The sequence below is a fragment of the Dipodomys spectabilis genome, unplaced genomic scaffold (genome assembly GCF_019054845.1).
Source record: "Dipodomys spectabilis isolate Male_0828 unplaced genomic scaffold, ASM1905484v1 ptg000691l, whole genome shotgun sequence".
Lineage (NCBI taxonomy): Eukaryota > Metazoa > Chordata > Mammalia > Rodentia > Heteromyidae > Dipodomys > Dipodomys spectabilis.
The window spans coordinates 196456-217410 of NW_024871368.1; the positions used below are offsets into that span (position 1 = coordinate 196456).

The 20955-nt window shown below is 60.8% G+C and overlaps 1 protein-coding gene across 4 annotated transcripts; it reads left to right on the forward strand.

The window, feature by feature from the left end:
- The first annotated feature begins 384 nt into the window (after window positions 1–384).
- Window positions 385–20219, forward strand: Arfgap1 (ADP ribosylation factor GTPase activating protein 1). Of its 4 annotated transcripts, XM_042672226.1 has the most exons (13): window positions 387–438; window positions 6571–6634; window positions 6949–7058; window positions 7305–7476; window positions 7910–8010; window positions 10490–10576; window positions 10921–11017; window positions 11875–11931; window positions 13024–13056; window positions 16540–16596; window positions 17069–17128; window positions 17636–17712; window positions 18693–20219. In XM_042672226.1, the coding sequence occupies exons 2-13, from the start codon at window positions 6575–6577 to the stop codon at window positions 19024–19026; spliced, it is 1245 nt and encodes a 414-aa protein (XP_042528160.1). In that variant the 5' UTR covers window positions 387–438; window positions 6571–6574; the 3' UTR covers window positions 19027–20219. The 4 variants fall into 4 exon arrangements, with proteins under 4 accessions (XP_042528161.1, XP_042528162.1, XP_042528160.1 ...); XM_042672227.1 differs by lacking the exon at window positions 17069–17128 and having other exon boundaries at window positions 385–438; XM_042672228.1 differs by lacking the exons at window positions 16540–16596; window positions 17069–17128 and having other exon boundaries at window positions 385–438.
- The last annotated feature ends 736 nt before the right edge of the window (window positions 20220–20955 follow it).

Genomic DNA, 20955 nt, shown 5'->3' on the forward strand with positions numbered 1-20955 from the left:
CACACCGGGCGCCCAGGCCGGGGACACACACACCGGGCGCCCCCAGGCCGGGGACACACACCGGGCGCCCAGGCCGGGGACACACACACCGGGCGCCCAGGCCGGGGACACACACCGGGCGCCCAGGCCGGGGACACACACCGGGCGCCCAGGCCGGGCGCAGCCTTCGCCCAGGGGCTCAGGCGGGGCTCCAGCAAGCAGCCGGGCCGGGGACCGGAAGGACGTCGTCCGGGTCAAGCGCCGGGCCTCACTTCCGGGCTCCGACACGGAGGCGGAAGTCCCGTCCTGCCCGTCTCCCGTGAGGCCTTGCGAAGCGCGACGTCGCCGGAAGCTGCTGGCGGCCGGTGGCGACCTGTGCTCCGGGCGCGGCGGCCCCGGGGTCCCGACCCGACGCCCCGCCGGCCCCGTGCTGACGCCCGGCCCGCCCGGCCCTGCCAGGTAAGCGCGGGCGCGGCGCCGGAGGCCGTGCGGAGGCCGTGCGGAGGCCCCGCGCCCGCAGGCCCCGCGCGCCGCCCGCAGAGCCCGGCGCGCCCCGGCCCGGGAGCGAGGAGACGGCGGCGGACCGGCCCCGGACCCGCGTCGCCCGGTTCGCCGCCGGCCGCGGGCTCCGGACGAGCGGGGCTTGTGGCGCGGGCTCGCGCGCCTGCCGGCTGCCAGCCGGGGCCGGCCGTGCGGGGCGCCGGCCCTGCCCGACCCGGCCCTGCCCCGCCCGGCCCTGCCCGACCTCCGGGGTCCCGACCCTGCCCCGCCCTGCCCCGCCCTGCCCGGCCCTGCCCGACCTCCGGGGTCCCGACCCTGCCCCGCCCTGCCCTGCCCGGCCCTGCCCGACCTCCGGGGTCCCGACCCGGCCCGGCCCTGCCCGGCCCGACCTCCGGGGTCCCGACCCTGCCCCGCCCTGCCTGGCCCTGCCCTGCCCGACCCGCGGACCCTGCCAGACCCTGTCTGGCCTGGCCCTGCCCGGCCTCCGGGGTCCCGACCCTGCCCAGCCCGCTAACCCCGCCCGACCCTGCCTGGCGCGGGGAAGGCCTCTGCGCTGAGGCACAGCTTCTCCCGGCGCCTGGCTGCCTCGGGCCTCGAGCCTGGCAGCATCCCCGAGCCCCCAAGCGGGTCTCAGCAAAAGGACCCGGCGGTCTGTGGCCCAATGGGTGGCTGCATGAGGTCTCTTTCTCTCTTTTTCTTTTCTTTTTTTGTGTGTCGTGGGGCCTGAACTCTGGGCCTGGGCGCTGTCCCTCAGCTCTTCAGCTCAAGACTAGTGCTCTACCACTTGAGCCGCAGCACTACTTCTGGTTTTTTCTGCTTATGTGGTGCTGAGGAATCGAACCCAGGGCCTCGTGCATGCGAGGCAAGCGCTCTACCACTGAGCCACCTTCCCAGATCCATCGAGTTTCTTCATTTCTTTTGCATGTAACCACACTGATGTCTACTTAAAGCCGCAGCAACATTGGCTTTAGGTGTTCCGAAGTCTAGAGCTATTTTTTGTGCTAGGCTCCGGTTATGCTCTTGAAAGCCAGCAGGTATTTGCTTTGCTATTGTTAAAGGTGGCATTTCTGTTTTTCAAACTTCCAAGATTGGTGCCCGGTGGAGGGTGCGCCAGACCCAAGGCCAGCCGCTCCTCCCATTTCCCCCCTGAGGTTCCGTTCTGTCAGCATCCTTTGGCCTTGTTTTGGTCTTGCCAGCTCTGCCCCTTGGTTTGCCTCTGTGGGGTTGGCTAGGGTGTGAGCCCCTGACAGTGGGCAGTGCCGCTGCAGGAGGCCAGGCTGAGTGCGGCTGCCCAGGTGCTGTGACTGCTGCCCAGGCCAGATGCCCAGGTGCTGTGACTGCTGCCCAGGCCAGTGGGCGTGTGGCCTGGGAGCTTTGTAAACTCAAGCCGCCGGGTGCCTCTCCACATACATGTTCATGAGAGGCTTGGTCTAGTGACAGTGTTCTGCCCAAGTCATGCGGGCCTGGGGCCTGCAGGTGGGAGTTGGCACTTGTGTTCACCTCCTGTCTGTAGTTTCAGGGCCACATCCTGGCACAGACAGCCACACAGTGGAAGGAACTAAAGGGGAACGTACGCTTTTTTTTTAAGTCAGTTACAAAAAACACTTCATAACGTCAGGTAGCTTAGGAGTGGGTCCTAGTGGGGTGAAGTAATGAAGGTTTGGTAGGTTGAGAGTGCTTCCTTCTGTGGAGACCCCTTCTCTGCAGACTTAAGATGAAAAATAATATACAAAAGGCTCTGGGTGCTCACACCTGTAATCCTAGCTACTCAGGAAGCTGAGATCTGAGGATCACAGTGTGAAGCCAGCCTGGGCAGGAAAGTCCATGAGACTAATCTCCAGTTAACCTCCATAAAACCAAAAGTGGTGTTGTGGCTCAACCTTGAGCAAAAGAGCTCAGGGACAATGGCCGGGCCCCAAGTTCTAGCCCCATGACTGACCAAAAATAAATACAGAATATATCACAGGTGTTCTTTTTGGTTGTTTGTTTTCAACGTGTCCCTCACATTGAGCTCCACTTAGATCATAATAGAAAGCCAGTCTTAACTAGTTATCTTTAGACCACTAGTACAGTGGTACTGAAAATGTGGCCCGAGTATAGCTTCTGATGCTTATTAAGTCCTCCTCAGTGTGCTGTCTGTGGGAGAGTGTTACCCAGTGCTGGTGAGTGTGCTGTCTGTGGGAGAGTGTTACTGAGTGCTGGTGAGTGTGCTGTCTGTGGGAGAGTGTAACTGAGTGCTGGTGAGTGTGCTGTCTGTGGGAGAGTGTTACTGAGTGCTGGAGAGTGTGCTGTCTGTGGGAGAGTGTTACTGAGTGCTGGTGAGTGTGCTGTCTGTGGGAGAGTGTTACTGAGTGCTGGTCAGTGTGCTGTCTGTGGGAGAGTGTTACTGATTGCTGGTGAGTGTGCTGTCTGTGGGAGAGTGTTACTGAGTGCTGGTGAGTGTGCTGTCTGTAGGAGAGTGTTACTGAGTGCTGGTGAGTGTGCTGTCTGTGGGAGAGTGTTACTGAGTGCTGGTGAGTGTGCTGTCTGTGGGAGCGTGTTACCCAGTGCTGGTGAGTGTGCTGTCTGTGGGAGAGTGTTACTGAGTGCTGGTGAGTGTGCTGTCTGTGGGAGAGTGTTACTGAGTGCTGGTGAGTGTGCTGTCTGTGGGAGAGTGTTACAGTGCTGGTGAGTGTGCTGTCTGTGGGAGAGTGTAACTGAGTGCTGGTGAGTGTGCTGTCTGTGGGAGAGTGTTACTGAGTGCTGGTGAGTGTGCTGTCTGTGGGAGAGTGTTACTGAGTGCTGGTGAGTGTGCTGTCTGTGGGAGAGTGTTACTGAGTGCTGGTGAGTGTGCTGTCTGTGGGAGAGTGTTACTGAGTGCTGGTGAGTGTACTGTCTGTGGGAGAGTGTAACTGAGTGCTGGTGAGTGTGCTGTCTGTGGGAGAGTGTTACTGAGTGCTGGTGAGTGTGCTGTCTGTGGGAGAGTGTAACTGAGTGCTGGTGAGTGTGCTGTCTGTGGGAGAGTGTAACTGAGTGCTGGTGAGTGTGCTGTCTGTGGGAGAGTGTTACCCAGTGCTGGTGAGTGTGCTGTCTGTGGGAGAGTGTTACTGAGTGCTGGTGAGTGTGCTGTCTGTGGGAGAGTGTGAGTGCTGGTGAGTGTGCTGTCTGTGGGAGAGTGTAACTGAGTGCTGGTGAGTGTGCTGTCTGTGGGAGAGTGTTACTGAGTGCTGGTGAGTGTGCTGTCTGTGGGAGAGTGTTACTGAGTGCTGGTGAGTGTGCTGTCTGTGGGAGAGTGTTACTGAGTGCTGGTGAGTGTGCTGTCTGTGGGAGCGTGTTACCCAGTGCTGGTGAGTGTGCTGTCTGTGGGAGAGTGTTACTGAGTGCTGGTGAGTGTGCTGTCTGTGGGAGAGTGTTACTGAGTGCTGGTGAGTGTGCTGTCTGTGGAAGCGTGTTACTGAGTGCTGGTGAGTGTGCTGTCTGTGGAAGCGTGTTACCGAGTGCTGGTGAGTGTGCTGTCTGTGGAAGCATGTTACCGAGTGCTGGTGAGTGTGCTGTCTGTGGGAGAGTGTTACTGAGTGCTGGTGAGTGTGCTGTCTGTGGGAGAGTGTAACTGAGTGCTGGTGAGTGTGCTGTCTGTGGGAGAGTGTTACTGAGTACTGGTGAGTGTGCTGTCTGTGGGAGAGTGTAACTGAGTGCTGGTGAGTGTGCTGTCTGTGGGAGAGTGTTACTGAGTGCTGGTCAGTGTGCTGTCTGTGGGAGCATGTTACCCAGTGCTGGTGAGTGTGCTGTCTGTGGGAGAGTGTTACTGAGTGCTGGTGAGTGTGCGGTCTGTGGGAGAGTGTTACTGAGTGCTGGTGAGTGTACTGTCTGTGGGAGAGTGTTACTGAGTGCTGGTGAGTGTGCTGTCTGTGGGAGAGTGTTACTGAGTGCTGGTGAGTGTGCTGTCTGTGGGAGAGTGTTACTGAGTGCTGGTGAGTGTGCTGTCTGTGGGAGAGTGTTACTGAGTGCTGGTGAGTGTGCTGTCTGTGGGAGAGTGTAACTGAGTGCTGGTGAGTGTGCTGTCTGTGGGAGAGTGTTACTGAGTGCTGGTCAGTGTGCTGTCTGTGGGAGAGTGTTACTGAGTGCTGGTCAGTGTGCTGTCTGTGGGAGCGTGTTACCCAGTGCTGGTGAGTGTGCTGTCTGTGGGAGAGTGTTACTGAGTGCTGGTGAGTGTGCGGTCTGTGGGAGAGTGTTACTGAGTGCTGGTGAGTGTGCTGTCTGGGAGAGTGTTACTGAGTGCTGGTGAGTGTGCTGTCTGTGGGAGAGTGTTACTGAGTGCTGGTGAGTGTGCTGTCTGTGGGAGAGTGTTACTGAGTGCTGGTGAGTGTGCTGTCTGTGGGAGAGTGTTACTGAGTGCTGGTGAGTGTGCTGTCTGTGGGAGAGTGTAACTGAGTGCTGGTGAGTGTGCTGTCTGTGGGAGAGTGTTACTGAGTGCTGGTGAGTGTGCTGTCTGTGGGAGAGTGTTACTGAGTGCTGGTGAGTGTGCTGTCTGTGGGAGGGTGTTACTGAGTGCTGGTGAGTGTGCTGTCTGTGGGAGAGTGTAACTGAGTGCTGGTGAGTGTGCTGTCTGTAGGAGAGTGTTACTGAGTGCTGGTGAGTGTGCTGTCTGTGGGAGAGTGTTACTGAGTGCTGGTGAGTGTGCTGTCTGTGGGAGCGTGTTACCCAGTGCTGGTGAGTGTGCTGTCTGTAGGAGCGTGTTACCCAGTGCTGGTGAGTGTGCTGTCTGTAGGAGCGTGTTACCCAGTGCTGGTGAGTGTGCTGTCTGTAGGAGAGTGTTACTGAGTGCTGGTGAGTGTGCTGTCTGTGGGAGAGTGTTACTGAGTGCTGGTGAGTGTGCTGTCTGTGGGAGAGTGTAACTGAGTGCTGGTGAGTGTGCTGTCTGTGGGAGCATGTTACCGAGTGCTGGTGAGTGTGCTGTCTGTAGGAGAGTGTAACTGAGTGCTGGTGAGTGTGCTGTCTGTGGGAGAGTGTAACTGAGTGCTGGTGAGTGTGCTGTCTGTGGGAGCGTGTTACCCAGTGCTGGTGAGTGTGCTGTCTGTAGGAGAGTGTAACTGAGTGCTGGTGAGTGTGCTGTCTGTAGGAGAGTGTTACTGAGTGCTGGTGAGTGTGCTGTCTGTGGCAGTGTGAGCAGCCCACACAGGCGCCCTGGGTGGCTCAGGCATGGCCCTGGACCCACGTCTGCCTCCAGTCGCATTGCTGGGTTAAGTTATGTCTGACATGGTGGTTGGTTGCGCTGCTTCCTCCCGCTTTGATTTTCCTGGCCCTGAATTAAATGGGCCACTGGTTGAATTTAGCCTTGCTAAAACCAGTAGATGTATAAATAAATAAATAGTAGCTATCTCTTCAGCCTGAGTTCTGGGGCCACCATGCCCACTAGTGTTCCAGTCAGGTTTTTTTTTTTCTCTTAAACCAGTCCTGGGCCTTGAACTCAGGGCCTGGGCACTGTCCCTGAGCTTCTTTTGCTCAAGGCTAGCACTCTACCACTTGAGCCACAGTGCTCTTTCTGGCCTTTTCTGGGTATGTGGTGCTGAGGAATGGAACCCAGGGTTGTATGCTTGCTAGGCGAGCTCTGTGCCACTGAGCCACCTTCCCAGCGCCCAGTCAGTTTTTTGACAGGCCTCGTGGCTGGGGCCAGCACCCAGGAAGGGCGGGGGTGTGGTTGCCGGCTGTGGGCCCCTTCATGGGCTGGTCCCCTGCACATGGTCAGACGGCTGCAGAGCTGGCTGCAGAGCTGGCTGCAGAGCTGGCTGCAGAGCTGGCTGCAGAGCTGGCGTGGGCAGAGTGCCCCCCGCCGTCCTGGTGTCGCTGTTGCAGCCGATCTGCAAGCCCTCCCCCTCTGAAAGCTGTCTTCAAAAGCATGGTGTTGATGACACAGTGCCAAGTGGAGAGACACCCCAGTAGCTCCTGGTTTCCTCGTCACCACACCCGCCCAGCCCGGAGCCTTTCTAGCTGTGGGCTCTGGAGTGGCCTGTGGAAAGGGCTTTCTCAGAGTGGTTCCGGAACTCCCAGTTTCTTTCCTTTCTTGTAAAGTAACCTGTTCATAAGCTGAAGGGCTTGTCTTCTTCTTTGCAGCATCATGGCCAGTCCAAGAACCAGGAAAGTTCTTAAAGAAGTCAGAGTGCAAGATGAGAACAACGTGAGTGTGTTGGTGTGGGTGAGCCTCCGGCCGCACTCTCCCGTCGTGGCTGGCCTGGGTACACCAGGCCCTCAGCCGCACTGTGCAGACCTCTGAGGACCATTCATATCCCCTTCACACTCATTTCTGGGAAGACCCTTCTGTAGCTTTTCCCTGACTCATGCCCTAGGGCCAGCCAGGAAGCCCTGTTAGTCTCCCTCCCTGCCCTTTAAATGCTGCCCGTTCCTCCTCTGCACCCGCGTGGGGCAGTTGCCAGGTCGTTAGGCCCTGCCTACCTTGGGCTGCCTGGTAATCTGCACGTGGCCGCTTTGCAGGTTTGTTTTGAGTGTGGCGCATTCAACCCTCAGTGGGTGAGTGTGAGCTATGGCATCTGGATCTGCCTGGAGTGCTCCGGGAGACACCGCGGCCTCGGAGTGCACCTCAGGTCAGTGTCCTCTCGGCCTCCGCCGTCAGCGTCTGCCCCCGCGTCCCTGTCACGCTGTCTGACTGGTCCTGCTGGGTGGCCTGGTCAGTGGCACCACCGCCCATCTTGTCACCTGCCTGGCTGTTCTCTGTGGAGCTCCGGCCTAGCCTGCCGTAGGAAGCACCCCTGGCCAGTTCTTGGCTTGCCCCTGGCTGGGGGCTTCTGGCTCTCTCCTCCTGTTTGGTGACTCTGTCACTCCGTTTCTAGCTTCGTGCGCTCCGTTACGATGGACAAATGGAAAGACATCGAGCTGGAGAAAATGAAGGCTGGTGGGAATGCCAAATTCCGAGAGTTCTTGGAGGCACAGGAGGATTACGATCCTGACTGGTCCCTGCAGGACAAGTACAACAGCAGGGCCGCAGCGCTCTTCAGGGATAAGGTAAGAGGCCCGGCTTGTTCCACTGTAGGCTGTGCCCCCCGGGGTGGCGGCTGTGTGGCTTTAGTGGCCCTGGGAGGCAGGTTTTCTCCTGTCACGCACAGGCCCTTGCCTTTTCCAGAGCAGGCTCTTCCTGCCCAGCGGAGATTACTGGTAGAAAAGGAACTGATCATAGTGCTTCCAGAGTTTCTCGGAGACGCTGTGAAGCCATTGTTTGGGGTCCCAATAAGTGGGTCCCTGTGCTTTTGAAATTGGAGCTGCACTGGTCAGGTGCTCACCAGACTGTTGTTTACTGCAGCCCTGCACTTACCCTTGGTGTGTAAACCTGAGCTGTGGCTCCCTAGCCCAGACAGAACCTGCAGAGGAGCTGGTGGGGAGGGCTGGGCGTGCTGAGAGGACAGTGGACATGCCCGCCTGCCTCACGTCCCTGTCTCAGGTGGCCACGCTGGCTGAAGGTAGAGAGTGGTCTCTGGAGTCATCACCCGCTCAGAACTGGACCCCACCACAGCCCAAGATGCTGTCATCCACTGCCCACAGGTAGCTGCACCTGGCCTGCCGTGTGGGCTCGGCTGTCCTCAGCTCAGCCTCGGTCTTAGCTGTAGCTCAGGGATCCCAGCAAAGCCTCACTGTTTACTTCCTTCACTCATAGAATGGCTCCTGTTGAGAGCTGCTTCTGAAAGTCAGTGTGGAGACCCCTTTTCAAAAAGATGTACCTAGTAAAGACATGCCTGGGATGAAGAGCAGCGCCCCCATCCTCAGGAGGTCGTGACCCTGTCCCTGTCCCCATCCTCAGGAGGTCGTGACCCTGTCCCTGTCCCCATCCTCAGGAGGTCGTGACCCCGTCCCCATCCTCAGGAGGTCATGGCCCCATGCCTGTCCTCAGGTCATGACCCCGTCCCCATCAGGAGGTCGTGACCCTGTCCTCATCAGGAGGTCGTGACCCTGTCCCCATCCTCAGGAGGTCGTGCCCCCATCCCCATCCTCAGGAGGTCGTGCCCCCATCCTCAGGAGGTCATGACCCCATCCCATCCTCAGGAGGTCGTGACCCCATCCCCATCCTCAGGAGGTCATGGCCTCATCCTCAGGAGGTCGCGGCCCTGTGCCTGTCCTCAGGAGGTTGTGGCCCCGTCCCCATGCTGAGGAGGTTGTGACCCCGTCCCCATGCTCAGGAGGTCGTGACCCCGTCCCCATGCTCAGGAGGTCGTGGCCCCGTCCCCATGCTCAGGAGGTCGTGGCCCCGTGTCCATGCTCAGGAGGGCGTGACCCCGTCCCCATCCTCAGGAGGTCGTGGCCCCGTCCCCATGCTTAGGAGGGCGTGACCCCGTCCCCATGCTCAGGAGGTCGTGACCCCGTGTCCATGCTCAGGAGGTCATGGCCCCGTGTCCATGCTCAGGAGGGCGTGACCCCGTCCCCATGCTCAGGAGGTCGTGACCCCGTGTCCATGCTCAAGAGGTCATGGCCCCGTGTCCATGCTCAGGAGGTCGTGGCCCCGTCTCCATCCTCAGGAGGTCGTGACCTCGTGCCCATGCTCAGGAGGTCGTGGCCCCGTGTCCATGCTCAGGAGGTCGTGCCCCCATCCCCATCCTCAGGAGGTCGTGCCCCCATCCTCAGGAGGTCATGACCCCATCCCATCCTCAGGAGGTCGTGACCCCATCCCCTTCCTCAGGAGGTCGTGACCCCATCCCCATCCTCAGGAGGTCATGGCCTCATCCTCAGGAGGTCGTGGCCCTGTGCCTGTCCTCAGGAGGTTGTGGCCCCGTCCCCATGCTGAGGAGGTTGTGACCCCGTCCCCATGCTCAGGAGGTCGTGACCCCGTCCCCATGCTCAGGAGGTCGTGGCCCCGTCCCCATGCTCAGGAGGTTGTGGCCCCGTGTCCATGCTCAGGAGGGCGTGACCCCGTCCCCATCCTCAGGAGGTCGTGGCCCCATCCCCATGCTCAGGAGGGCGTGACCCCGTCCCCATGCTCAGGAGGTCGTGACCCCGTGTCCATGCTCAGGAGGTCATGGCCCCGTGTCCATCCTCAGGAGGTCGTGGCCCCGTGTCCATGCTCAGGAGGTTGTGGCCCCGTGTCCATGCTCAGGAGGTCGTGGCCCCGTCTCCATCCTCAGGAGGTCGTGACCTCGTGCCCATGCTCAGGAGGTCGTGACCCCGTCCCCATGCTCAGGAGGTCGTGACCTCGTGCCCATGCTCAGGAGGTCGTGACCTCGTGCCCATGCTCAGGAGGTCGTGACCCCGTCCCCATGCTCAGGAGGTCGTGGCCCGTCTCCATGCTCAGGAGGTCGTGACCCTGTGTCCATGCTCAGGAGGTCGTGGCCCCGTCCCCATGCTCAGGAGGGCGTGACCCCGTCCCCATGCTCAGGAGGTCATGGCCCGTCCCCATCCTCAGGAGATCGTGGCCCCATCCCGTCCCCATGCTCAGGAGGTCGTGACCCCATCCCCATGCTCAGGAGGGCACAGCACACTCCAGGTGGTGCCACCTGTGAATGATGACATGTTGGGATGGTGTTGGTTTCTCACAAGTCACTGGTTTCTGAGTCTCTGGTCACTGGACAGCACAGCCTCTTGACACCGCAGCCCCCTAGGTTTGGATGCACCCCACTTCCTGTGGGGGAGTCAACCCAGAGGCTGGTGTAGGGCCAGCAGCACGGGAGGACCCTGTGTCTGCTGGGTGACTGTCCCACTGCCTGCCTCTCCCCTGGCCCTGCCTTCGATGGCCTCAGCCTGTTTCTCATCCTGGAGCCCTCCCTGCCTTTCCCAGCTGCCACAGATCCTACTCTGGGCTGCTTTTGAGGACAGTGAGTTTGGATGCTGCTGGGATTTTGGTACCTGAACTGGATCATCCTGTGGGTCAGAGCTGGGGGTGGGCCTGGCCGTGGTGCTCTCCAGGCGTGGTGTGAAAGGCCCTCTCCCGTGGACCACGTGGCTCAAGTGAGCATTGCCGGGCCACCCACGGTCTGTGAGCCTCTGCCTGCTGCTCCCAGGACTGTCTCCTCTGGACTTTGACTCTTGGTTTCAGGCCCACCGGCCAGTCTCAGCACGTGAGCGCCTCTGGGGACAAGGCCTTCGAGGACTGGCTGAACGACGACCTCAAGTCCTATCAAGGGTAAGGCTCGTCCAGCTGCCATGGTGTCTGGGGCAGGCCCCTCTCGAGGGCCGAGCCACGGGGTTAGGGCCGCCTCCTGTACCACCACAGCATGTGTGCGGCCAGCCCTGAGTAGCCCAGCTGTGAATGGAAGGCTTTCTGTTTTACAGTACTGGTGTTTGAATTCAGGGCCTCAGGTTTAATGGATAGGGTCAAATATTGAGGGTTGTGAAGGTAGAGGAGACCTAAAACTTCAGAGACGGAGCTATGTAGTTCTGGTCAGTACCTCCTCCAGAGGCCTGGAGCCTTGCCGCTGAAGAGCAGAGATTCATGTTCTTGCCTGGTGTTTTCTTATTCACCCTCAGGGCCCAGGAGAATCGCTACGTGGGGTTTGGGAACACCGTGCCACCTCAGAAAAGAGAAGACGACTTCCTCAACAATGCTATGTCATCGCTGTACTCGGTGAGGCCAGCGGCCAGCCAGCCAGTGCGACGCCGGGGGAGCCTGCCCTGCAGAGCCAGACTGCCTCAGAGAGCCCAACAATAGTTGCTGGCCCCTAGGAACCTCCCTGTTGGGTCCTAGAATCCCTGTCCTGCAGGTCTTCGAGTCACTCGGGAAGCCTGGGAGATCGCCTGACTGGGCACTGGCAGCCATAGTTACTCTCCCTAGTCAGGCCACGTCTAGTGTGGGTAGGAAAAGCAGGCTTTTCACCTAAAGCCTGTGGTGGTTTTTTTCTTTAATCACACCCCAAAGTCCTGTCTGAGCCAGCATCTTTCCCTCCTCTGCTGAGGACGCCTGTGGTGGCAGAACCATGCGCTATGTGCCTCTGATGGGTGGGGTGCCTTGCACACGCCCCCGCCCCCGCCCCCGTGGGGGTGCCTCAGTTTGAATAGCCTCAGTTTGCCATGGAGGGCTAGGGAAAGCAGTTGTGAACTTAGAGTGGCCTGAGGTGAGCTCTGTCTATCTGTCTGCTCTGTGTGAGCGGGGAGGGCCAGGAAGAGGGCTCCCCAGAGGCCCTGGGCCAGGCTGCAGGGCCAGAGATTCCCTGGGCTTGGAGCCTGGCCTTGCTCTTGCCAGTCAGTCCTCTTGGGGACAGGCAGTGCGGATGTGAGTTGTGAGGGGTGAGGGCGGCTGTGGCTGTGGCATCCAGCTGCCGGCTTCCTCACTGGACACGGGGCCCTGGAGGGCCTGAGGTGCTTCTCTCTAGCCTCTTCTCTGCTGCAGAGCTTTGTCAAGGGGCCAGGAGCCCAGCATGCCCAGGTCTGACACGGCCATGCAAGGAACTGTGCAACATGGCTTGTTCTCTGTTGTCTCCCTAGGGTTGGAGTAGTTTTACCACTGGAGCCAGCAAGTTTGCTTCTGCAGCCAAGGAAGGTGTAAGTAACCTCAGAACATGGGAGTCTGGGAGCTTTGACTGCTGGGGCTGCCCACTCCCCGGCGGGCTGGCCTGAGGCCTTGGCACCAGGATGGCCCTGCCCTGCCTGTGGTGGTGGGTGTTCTCTGTTAGGAACAAGGTGCCTGCAGAGTTCACTTGCCTGATGGTCCTGTCTGACCCCCGATAACATATGCTTAGACACCTGTGCACCCTGAGTTTCTGCACCAGGCGCTCTCTCTCTCGCCTTTGCCTGGAATGAGGAGGGAACTTGGGGTCTCACTAGACACCCATGTAGGAGAAGCATGTGTGGCTGTGGCTGTCACCTACCAAGTGCTGGTAGTGAAGGAAAGGGTGGGCTGGAGGAGTGAGGAGGTGTGGGGCAGGGGCAGGGACAGGCAGCGTTGTCCCCTGACCAAGCAAACAGGCCACAGCGCCCATAGCTGTCCAGTCAGCCAGTCAGAAGCCATGTGACACCGGGCAAGGCCCATGAATGCAAGCCTGGCTTCCCAGGAGGCTTGGAGCAGCTCAGGCTCAGGAATCCAGTTAACCAGCAGCAGGTTGGAACTTGAGACATGACTCAAGTGGTAGAATGTCAGTCATGAGCAAAAAAGCCAAGTGAGAATGCAGAGCTCTGAGTTCAAACCCCAGTGCCCGCATCCCCAAAGAAAAGCCGCTGGCTTGGCTTTCGCCGTTCCCTTTGCCGCACGGCTGCTGCTGGGCCTCTCGTCTCATCTGTAGAGAGGCTGGAGGCCAAGGAAGGGCCAGGCGTCTTCCCTCCGGGCCATCCGTGCTAGTCTCTCCTTCCTTTCCTGGTGTGTCAGCCCTCAAGTTCTGTGCAGCCACATGTGCACACAGGCGGGGTGGTGGGAAGGCCAGCTTCTGGACCTAGCTCCCTAGCTCCCACGGTGGGGCCATGGCTGGACAGTGTCTGAGAGTGGAGGAAGTGCCATGCCAGGCCTTCCTGTGACTCCCGGGGCACCTGGGAGCCGCCGCTGCATTACCAGTGTCAGGACAGAGTCCTGGAAGCCACAGGCCCTGAGGGAATAAAACCTGTGGCCAGGGTTAAGAAACTCATCTTTCTTTTTCCTTTTAGGCTACAAAATTTGGATCACAAGCAAGTCAAAAGGTAAAAAGCAGGAGCTTGTGCCTTCTAGTGTGTTAGAAACCTTTTGCAACTGTGATGACATGTGCAGTGTCCAGGAGCCTTTGGGCCAGATGCCAGGTCTGAGAGGGTCCCGGTGCACAAGGCCCTGCACGGTGCTCACAGTCCAGGTCTGAGAGGGTCCCGGTGCACAAGGCCCTGCACGGTGCTCACACGTCCAGGTCTGAGGGTCCCGGTGCACAAGGATCTGCACGGTGCTCACACGCCCAGGTCTGAGGGTCCCGGTGCACAAGGCCCTGCACGGTGCTCACACGTCCAGGTCTGAGGGTCCCGGTGCACAAGGATCTGCACGGTGCTCACACGTCCAGGTCTGAGGGTCCCGGTGCACAAGGATCTGTACGGTGCTCACACGTCCAGGTCTGAGGGTCCCGGTGCACAAGGATCTGCACGGTGCTCACACGCCCAGGTCTGAGGGTCCCGGTGCACAAGGCCCTGCACGGTGCTCACACGTCCAGGTCTGAGGGTCCCGGTGCACAAGGATCTGCACGGTGCTCACACGTCCAGGTCTGAGGGTCCCGGTGCACAAGGATCTGCACGGTGCTCACACGTCCAGGTCTGAGGGTCCCGGTGCACAAGGATCTGCACGGTGCTCACACGTCCAGGTCTGAGGGTCCCGGTGCACAAGGATCTGCACTGTGCTCACACGTCCAGGTCTGAGGGTCCCGGTGCACAAGGATCTGTACGGTGCTCACACGTCCAGGTCTGAGGGTCCCGGTGCACAAGGCCCTGCACGGTGCTCACACGTCCAGGTCTGAGGGTCCCGGTGCACAAGGATCTGCACGGTGCTCACACGTCCAGGTCCGAGGGTCCCGGTGCACAAGGCCCTGCACGGTGCTCACACGTCCAGGTCTGAGGGTCCCGGTGCACAAGGATCTGCACTGTGCTCACACGTCCAGGTCTGAGGGTCCCGGTGCACAAGGCCCTGCACGGTGCTCACACGTCCAGGTCTGAGGGTCCCGGTGCACAAGGATCTGCACTGTGCTCACACGTCCAGGTCTGAGGGTCCCGGTGCACAAGGATCTGCACGGTGCTCACACGCCCAGGTCTGAGGGTCCCGGTGCACAAGGATCTGCACGGTGCTCACACGTCCAGGTCTGAGGGTCCCGGTGCACAAGGCCCTGCACTGTGCTCACACGTCCAGGTCTGAGGGTCTCGGTGCACAAGGCCCTGCACGGTGCTCACACGTCCAGGTCTGAGGGTCCCGGTGCACAAGGCCCTGCACTGTGCTCACACGTCCAGGTCTGAGGGTCCCGGTGCACAAGGATCTGCACGGTGCTCACACGTCCAGGTCTGAGGGTCCCGGTGCACAAGGCCCTGCACGGTGCTCACACGTCCAGGTCTGAGGGTCCCGGTGCACAAGGCCCTGCATGGTGCTCACACGCCCAGGTCTGAGGGTCCCGGTGCACAAGGCCCTGCACTGTCCTCACACGTCCAGGTCTGAGGGTCCCGGTGCACAAGGCCCTGCACGGTGCTCACACGTCCAGGTCTGAGGGTCCCGGTGCACAAGGCCCTGCATGGTGCTCACACGCCCAGGTCTGAGGGTCCCGGTGCACAAGGCCCTGCACGGTGCTCACACGTCCAGGTCTGAGGGTCCCGGTGCACAAGGCCCTGCACTGTCCTCACACGTCCAGGTCTGAGGGTCCCGGTGCACAAGGCCCTGCACGGTGCTCACACGTCCAGGTCTGAGGGTCCCGGTGCACAAGGCCCTGCACGGTGCTCACACGTCCAGGTCTGAGGGTCCCGGTGCACAAGGATCTGCACGGTGCTCACACGTCCAGGTCTGAGGGTCCCGGTGCACAAGGATCTGCACGGTGCTCACACGTCCAGGTCTGAGGGTCCCGGTGCACAAGGATCTGCACGGTGCTCACACGTCCAGGTCTGAGGGTCCCGGTGCACAAGGATCTGCACGGTGCTCACACGTCCAGGTCTGAGGGTCCCGGTGCATAAGGCCTTGCACTGTGCTCACACATTGGCACAGTCACCGTGGTTCTGGCAGGTAGGGGCAGCAGCCTCCTTGTTGGGAAGGGAGTCAGACTGCCTGGGTCACAGCCACTTAGCATGAAAGGTTGCTGCTGCCACCCAGCACCTCTGTCAGGTTCCTGTGGGTATTCTGTCTTGGGCAAAGCCATCTGGGCCTTGCCATTTCTTTCTCTCCCCCTCGCCCCCCCTCAAAACTTGATGTAGCTCAGCAGTAGCCGTGAGGACTCGATGTAGATCAGCAGTAGCCGTGAGGACTCTGTGCAGCTCAGCAGTAGCCGTGAGGACTCGGTGTAGATCAGCAGTAGCCGTGAGGACTCGATGTAGCTCAGCACTAGCCGTGAGGCACACAGGCGTCTGGTCTTGCCTCCGTGGCTCTGCAGGTACTTTTCTGTGCTCTGCCCTCACACCCGAGGGACAGCAGCAGTTCTTGTGAAGCCTCTTCCCTGCAGCCTGCACTTCTGCTCCGAGGGCCTCTCGTCTGCCTTTTGTGCTGAGTCTGTTCCGGGCCATATCTTTGGCTCCAAGTTGGGCTTCTAAGGCTCTTGGGATTTTGGACAGTGGCAAGTTTGAAGCAGAAAATTGTTGATGCAAGGGCCCAGGGCAGGCTGACAGGACCTGGTCCCACCATTAGGAGTCAGTCAGATTGAGCATGGTGGCACATGACATAAGCCCAGCACAGGTCAAGCTGATGTAAGTTGAGGCTGGAGACCCTGTAAACAAAGAGAAAAGCCAGTTCTGTGGAAGAGTGGTATTTTTAAGGATTTCCTGGGTATTGCTAAATCCTGCTCCTACTCCCTTGCTCTCTCTCTGCTAACCTGCTCCCGGCGATCTGGGTGAAGTTTTGGGGTTATAAGCAGCAACCAGAGCCGGTAAAGCCCGTGTCTGCTGGTGCATGCAGCCCACGTCTGCTGAGAATGCTTTGCTCCTGGCTGCTACCTGTCTGTGTGCTTGGTCACCTCTGTGTGCTGTGCTTGCACCTCTGTGGCCTGCTGGAGCTGGGGGGTGGCAGCTGGCCCCAGGCCCAGAGTCCAGGTACTCGCAAACATAATGCCGAGGAGCCTGGGGGATTCACCTGCTGGGAGGCTGTGTGGGAGGGGAGAATGCATCACTCCCTGGGCAGCTCAAGGCCACTGTCACCATGGTGGTGGAGGAAGGCTGGGCCCTTCCCTTTGCCTCCCTCTGCCTTGGCCTCTGTCTGCCTCCCTGCCTGTGGAGGGAGAGGAAAGAGAGGCCTGTGGTCAGCAAGGTCCACGGCCTTCCCTGTCGTGGATGAGTGTGGGCTCAGGCTTGTTCCCGTGAGCTGACGGTTGTGCTGCGTGTGAGGAAGGCCCAAGGGTGCGGGCTTTGCCCTGGCTCCGCGCTCAGGCCGGCCCGTGCCACCGCTGTCCCCTACCTCGGCAAAGCCTGTGCGCTCGCGCCTCTCAGAGTCTGCCTGCCGTGAAGCTCACGCCACACCCTTTCTGACAGGCTTCAGAGTTGGGCCACAGCCTGAACGAGAACGTCCTCAAGCCTGCTCAGGAGAAGGTAGGGGGAGGCCCTTCATTTCCCAGGGGAGCCGGATGCGGGGGGGGGGGGGGGGGGGCGGGGGGGGGCCTTGGAGCACCGTCTGCCCCTCCCCTTGTGTGGCCCCGCCCCTTGTGTGGCCCCGCCCCTTGTGTGGCCCCACCCCTTGTGTGGTCTGGGAGCCCCTGCACCTCTGCCCTCCAGTGTGCTCATACATTCCAGGCTCGCTTCTCTCTGTTAGGCCCCCAGTGCATGGGTTGCGTTTGCCTGTTCTCCACTGGCCTGTTGAGCCTTGAGAGTGCACAGATCCCAGGCCGGGGGGGGGGGGGTCACCAACCCCTCCACGCAGAGGCCAGGCCCAGACACCGGGTCCCCCTTGTAGTGGCGGGTGAGGTCTCCTGCGGTGCGATTGATTGATGTGACAGTGTGACGGGCTTCAGATGACCCCTCCTTGAGGTGCTCCTCCCCTGACTGTGCTCTTTAAACCGCACAGGTGAAGGAGGGAAGGATTTTTGATGATGTGTCCAGTGGGGTCTCTCAGTTGGCATCCAAGGTAGGGCAACCCTGCCAGCATGGGCACAGCTAGAGCCCGTCTCCATATTCCAGGCCCCGGGGCCAGTGTCCCTGGAGGAGCCGGGCACTCGTGTCCACGTAGGTCTTGCCAGGAGCGGCAGTGCCTGCTGTCGAGCCCCAGGGTCGAGTGTGCAAGCAGCAGGCACTGCCAGCCACTAACCTGTCGCTCTCCTTCCTGCTTTTCTCGCTGCCTTGGCCTTTCCTGTGGTAAGTGCGAGCACCTGTCTGCCACAGCCTTGGCTTTTCTTCTCTGCTAATGGTGGCCCACCGGTGGCTTCAGGAAACTGCTGAGGGCAGAGTGTGGGGAGGGGAAGGGAGGCTGCCACGGCCGCTGCCATGGAACCAAGCAGGGGCCTCCCCTGGTGCCTGAGCACTGTGGTCTGACCCAGGTCTTCTCAGCAAGGCCTAGGTGTGCTGTCTCAGGCCAGCCCACTGGGGGCTGCGGGCCGCCGCAGGACCTTGGCTAGCTAGCCTCTTTCCCTTCCAGGTTCAGGGAGTTGGCAGTAAAGGATGGCGGGATGTCACCACCTTCTTTTCTGGGAAGGCAGATGATCCCTTGGACAGGTATGTTGTGATCCTCCCCCCCAGACCCCTTGGGTAGCTATGTTGCGATCCCTCCTTCCCCCCCCCCCCCCCCCGACCCCTTGGATAGCTATGCTGTGATCCCTCCCCCCAGACCCCTTGGGTAGCTATGTTGTGATCCCTCCCCCCCCCCCCCGACCCCTTGGATAGCTATGCTGTGATCCCTCCCCCCCCCCCGACCCCTTGGGTAGCTATGTTGTGATCCCTCCCCCCCCCCGACCCCTTGGATAGCTATGCTGTGATCCCTCCCCCCAGACCCCTTGGGTAGCTATGTTGTGATCCCTCCCCCCCCCCCCGACCCCTTGGATAGCTATGCTGTGATCCCTCCCCCCCCCCGACCCCTTGGGTAGCTATGTTGTGATCCCTCCTTCCACCCTCCCCCCCCCCCCAGACCCCTTGGGTAGCTATGCTGTGGTCCCTCCTTCCACCCTCCCCCCAGACCCCTTGGGTAGCTATGTTGTGATCCCTCCCCCCCCCAGACCCCTTGGATAGCTATGTTGTGATCCCTCCTTCCACCCTCCCCCCAGACCCCTTGGGTAGCTATGCTGTGATCCCTCCCCCCCCCCCCCCGACCCCTTGGGTAGCTATGCTGTGGTCCCTCCTTCCACCCTCCCCCCGGACCCTGGGTCTTTGGGTTCTCCCTGTTCTTTGAGGCTGTCGGCCTCCAGTGCGCTTCCTCTCGGCCTGGCACCGCGTGCAGGGCTTCCTGTCGGGCACGGGCTGCCTCCTTTCCTGGCATGCTGCGCTCCAGGGTGGACTCTCTGCCCTTTCATCAGGCTCCAGGCCCTTGGCACCAGGGTAGAGCCTCGCCAAGGCCAAGTTTGCTCTGAGTATGTGAAGTGCTCTCACCCCACGCACATGCTCTGACGGGGTGTGTGCGGGGCTTGGGAGGGTTGGCGTGGGAAGTGCCAGCGTGAGTCTGGTTCTGTACCCACCGTTGAGAGCTTTTCTCTCTGTGTAAGGCCCCTGGAGGGCCAGAGCTACCAGAACAGTGGCGGGGACGGCTTCCAGAACAGCGCCATAGACCAGAGCTTCTGGGAGACCTTTGGGAGCACCGAGCCCATGAAGACCAAGTCGCCCAGCAGCGAGAGCTGGACCTGTGCAGACGCCTCAGCGGGGCGGAGGAGCTCAGACAGCTGGGAGGTGTGGGGCTCGGGCTCTGCGTCCAACAACAAGAACAGCAACAGCGACGGCTGGGAGAGCTGGGAGCCCAGCGGGGAGGGCAGGGCCAAGGCCAGCAAGCCGGCCGCGCCGTCCACAGCTGCCGACGAGGGCTGGGACAACCAGAACTGGTAGGGCCCCGTCTGCCCGGCCCAGCCATTGGGGCGACTGGTCTGTTTGCACTTTGCCCTTGTTGTTCCTCTTCCCATTAATCCAAAAACAGCGACCTCGGTGAGAAGACAGGCAGGACTCAGGTGTGCGGTGGTGCCCCAGGGCCCCGCGGGGCGCCCGCCGCCGCGCTGTCCGCGTGGGACCAGGCTGCTGTGGGGGCCGCTGTCAGCAAGGCCCGACGTCACCCGCGCAGTTGACGTGGAACACTAAGGGTTTGCTCTAGTTTTTCTGTGTGAAGAAACCTGGAATCTTACAAGAAACACCGAAAGTGATACTGGAGCTCGTACTGCCACCCAACGCCCCTCCCAGTCCACGTCTCCTTGTGGCCTGTGCTGTGAATCGCCCGCCATGATGACCCTCCTGCATCTCCGGAGCTGCCTGCCGTCCAACCCACAGGACGCCCCCCGCCCCCCATGGCCCCATACAGCCACGAGGCTCTATCTCCAGTCTCCACTTTGAGCTTATCCCTCCCGGACATGCTGGACAGCTCAGGGATGAAAGGAGAGCCACTGGGAGGGGCGGGGAGACGTCTGTCCCCTCCCACTCCCTGTACAGGGGCTGATGTGGGGGGCGGGGAGATGTCTGTCCCCTCCCACTCCCTGTACAGGGGCTGATGTGGGGGGCTGGGGTTGTCTGTCCCCTTCCACTCCTTGTCAGGGGGCCTGATGTGGTGGGCTAGCGATGTCTGTCCCCTTGTACAGGGGCTGATGTGGGAGGCTGGGCATCAGCAGGCAGGGCCTGTGTCGCGGCCAGGGTCAGGACAGCACCTTGTGGGGACACTGTCCAGGAGGGGCAGTTTGTTGGACATTTTGCTGTGTGTTGTGTCTGCACAGCTGGACTTTGGAGGTTCAGGGCCGCTGAGCATCCTGGGCATGCCACTGCTCCGTTGCTCTGTCCCTCAGGCCCGGCCCCATCCATGGGCATTGAGTGTCAGTGGCCCTCCTGGAGCCTCCCACTTTTAACCAGTGACTGTGTGAAGAGCGTGCTGTGCCAGCCTGCTTGGTGGACTTGTGGAGCCTGGTGCCCTGCAGATGAGATGCTTCCCTCCCAGAGTTGGGGGCAGAGCCGCCTGGAATGCTGGGGGCACGGCTGGGCCTCTGACCCCCACACCCACTCCTTTTCCAATCCTCAGTTTGACCAGCAGTGCATGAACTGAAGCTCCTGTGTTCTTTGTGTGTGACAGCGCCCACACCTGCCGCAGCCAGCCGCTGCCTTTAGTCTCTACCTAGGGCCCGCAGTCCTCCCCCTGGGACAGGAGGGGCTCTGTCCACCTGGAGACAGGAGGGGCTCTGTCTACCTGGGGATCCCCCTGGGACAGGCGGGGCTCTGTCCACCTGGGGACCCCCTGGGACAGGAGGGCCTCTGTCCATCTGGGGACTCCCTGGGACAGGAGGGGCTCTGTCTATCTGTGGACCCCCCTGGGGCAGGAGGGGCTCTGTCCATCTGGGGACCCCCCCGGGACAGGAGGGGCTCTATCTGGGGGCCCCCTGGGACAGGAGGGGCTCTATCTGGGGACCCCCCCCGGGACAGGAGGGGTCTGTGCACCTGGGGACAGGAGGGGCTCTGTGCACCTGGGGACAGGAGGGGCTCTGTGCACCTGGGGACAGGAGGGGCTCTGTGCACCTGGGGACAGGAGGGGCTCTGTCCATCCGGGGGCCCCCCCGGGACAGGAGGGGCTCTGTGCACCTGGGGACCCCCAGTCCTCTCCCTGGGACAGTAGGAGCTCAGTCCTCTGAGGTGTGTTCCCTGCGGCTGGCCAGGGCCAGGGTGTTCCAGGCAGGAAGGGCAGGCACGCCGAGGTCCGTCTGCAACCCCGGGCAGGCCTTCACTGTATGTATGTGTCTTTCTCTCGGGGTTTTTCTTTTTTCTTTTTCTTTGGTCAGCTGTGGGGCT

Excerpts from the sequence above, each read along its gene's own strand:
- Arfgap1 (XM_042672226.1), top strand. The coding sequence starts at position 6,575 with ATGGCCAGTCCAAGAACCAGGAAAGTTCTTAAAGAAGTCAGAGTGCAA. Across the intron at positions 6,635-6,948 it reads GAGTGCAAGATGAGAACAAC|GTTTGTTTTGAGTGTGGCGC; the intron begins GTGAGTGTGTTG and ends GCCGCTTTGCAG. Across the intron at positions 7,059-7,304 it reads GGCCTCGGAGTGCACCTCAG|CTTCGTGCGCTCCGTTACGA; the intron begins GTCAGTGTCCTC and ends CTCCGTTTCTAG.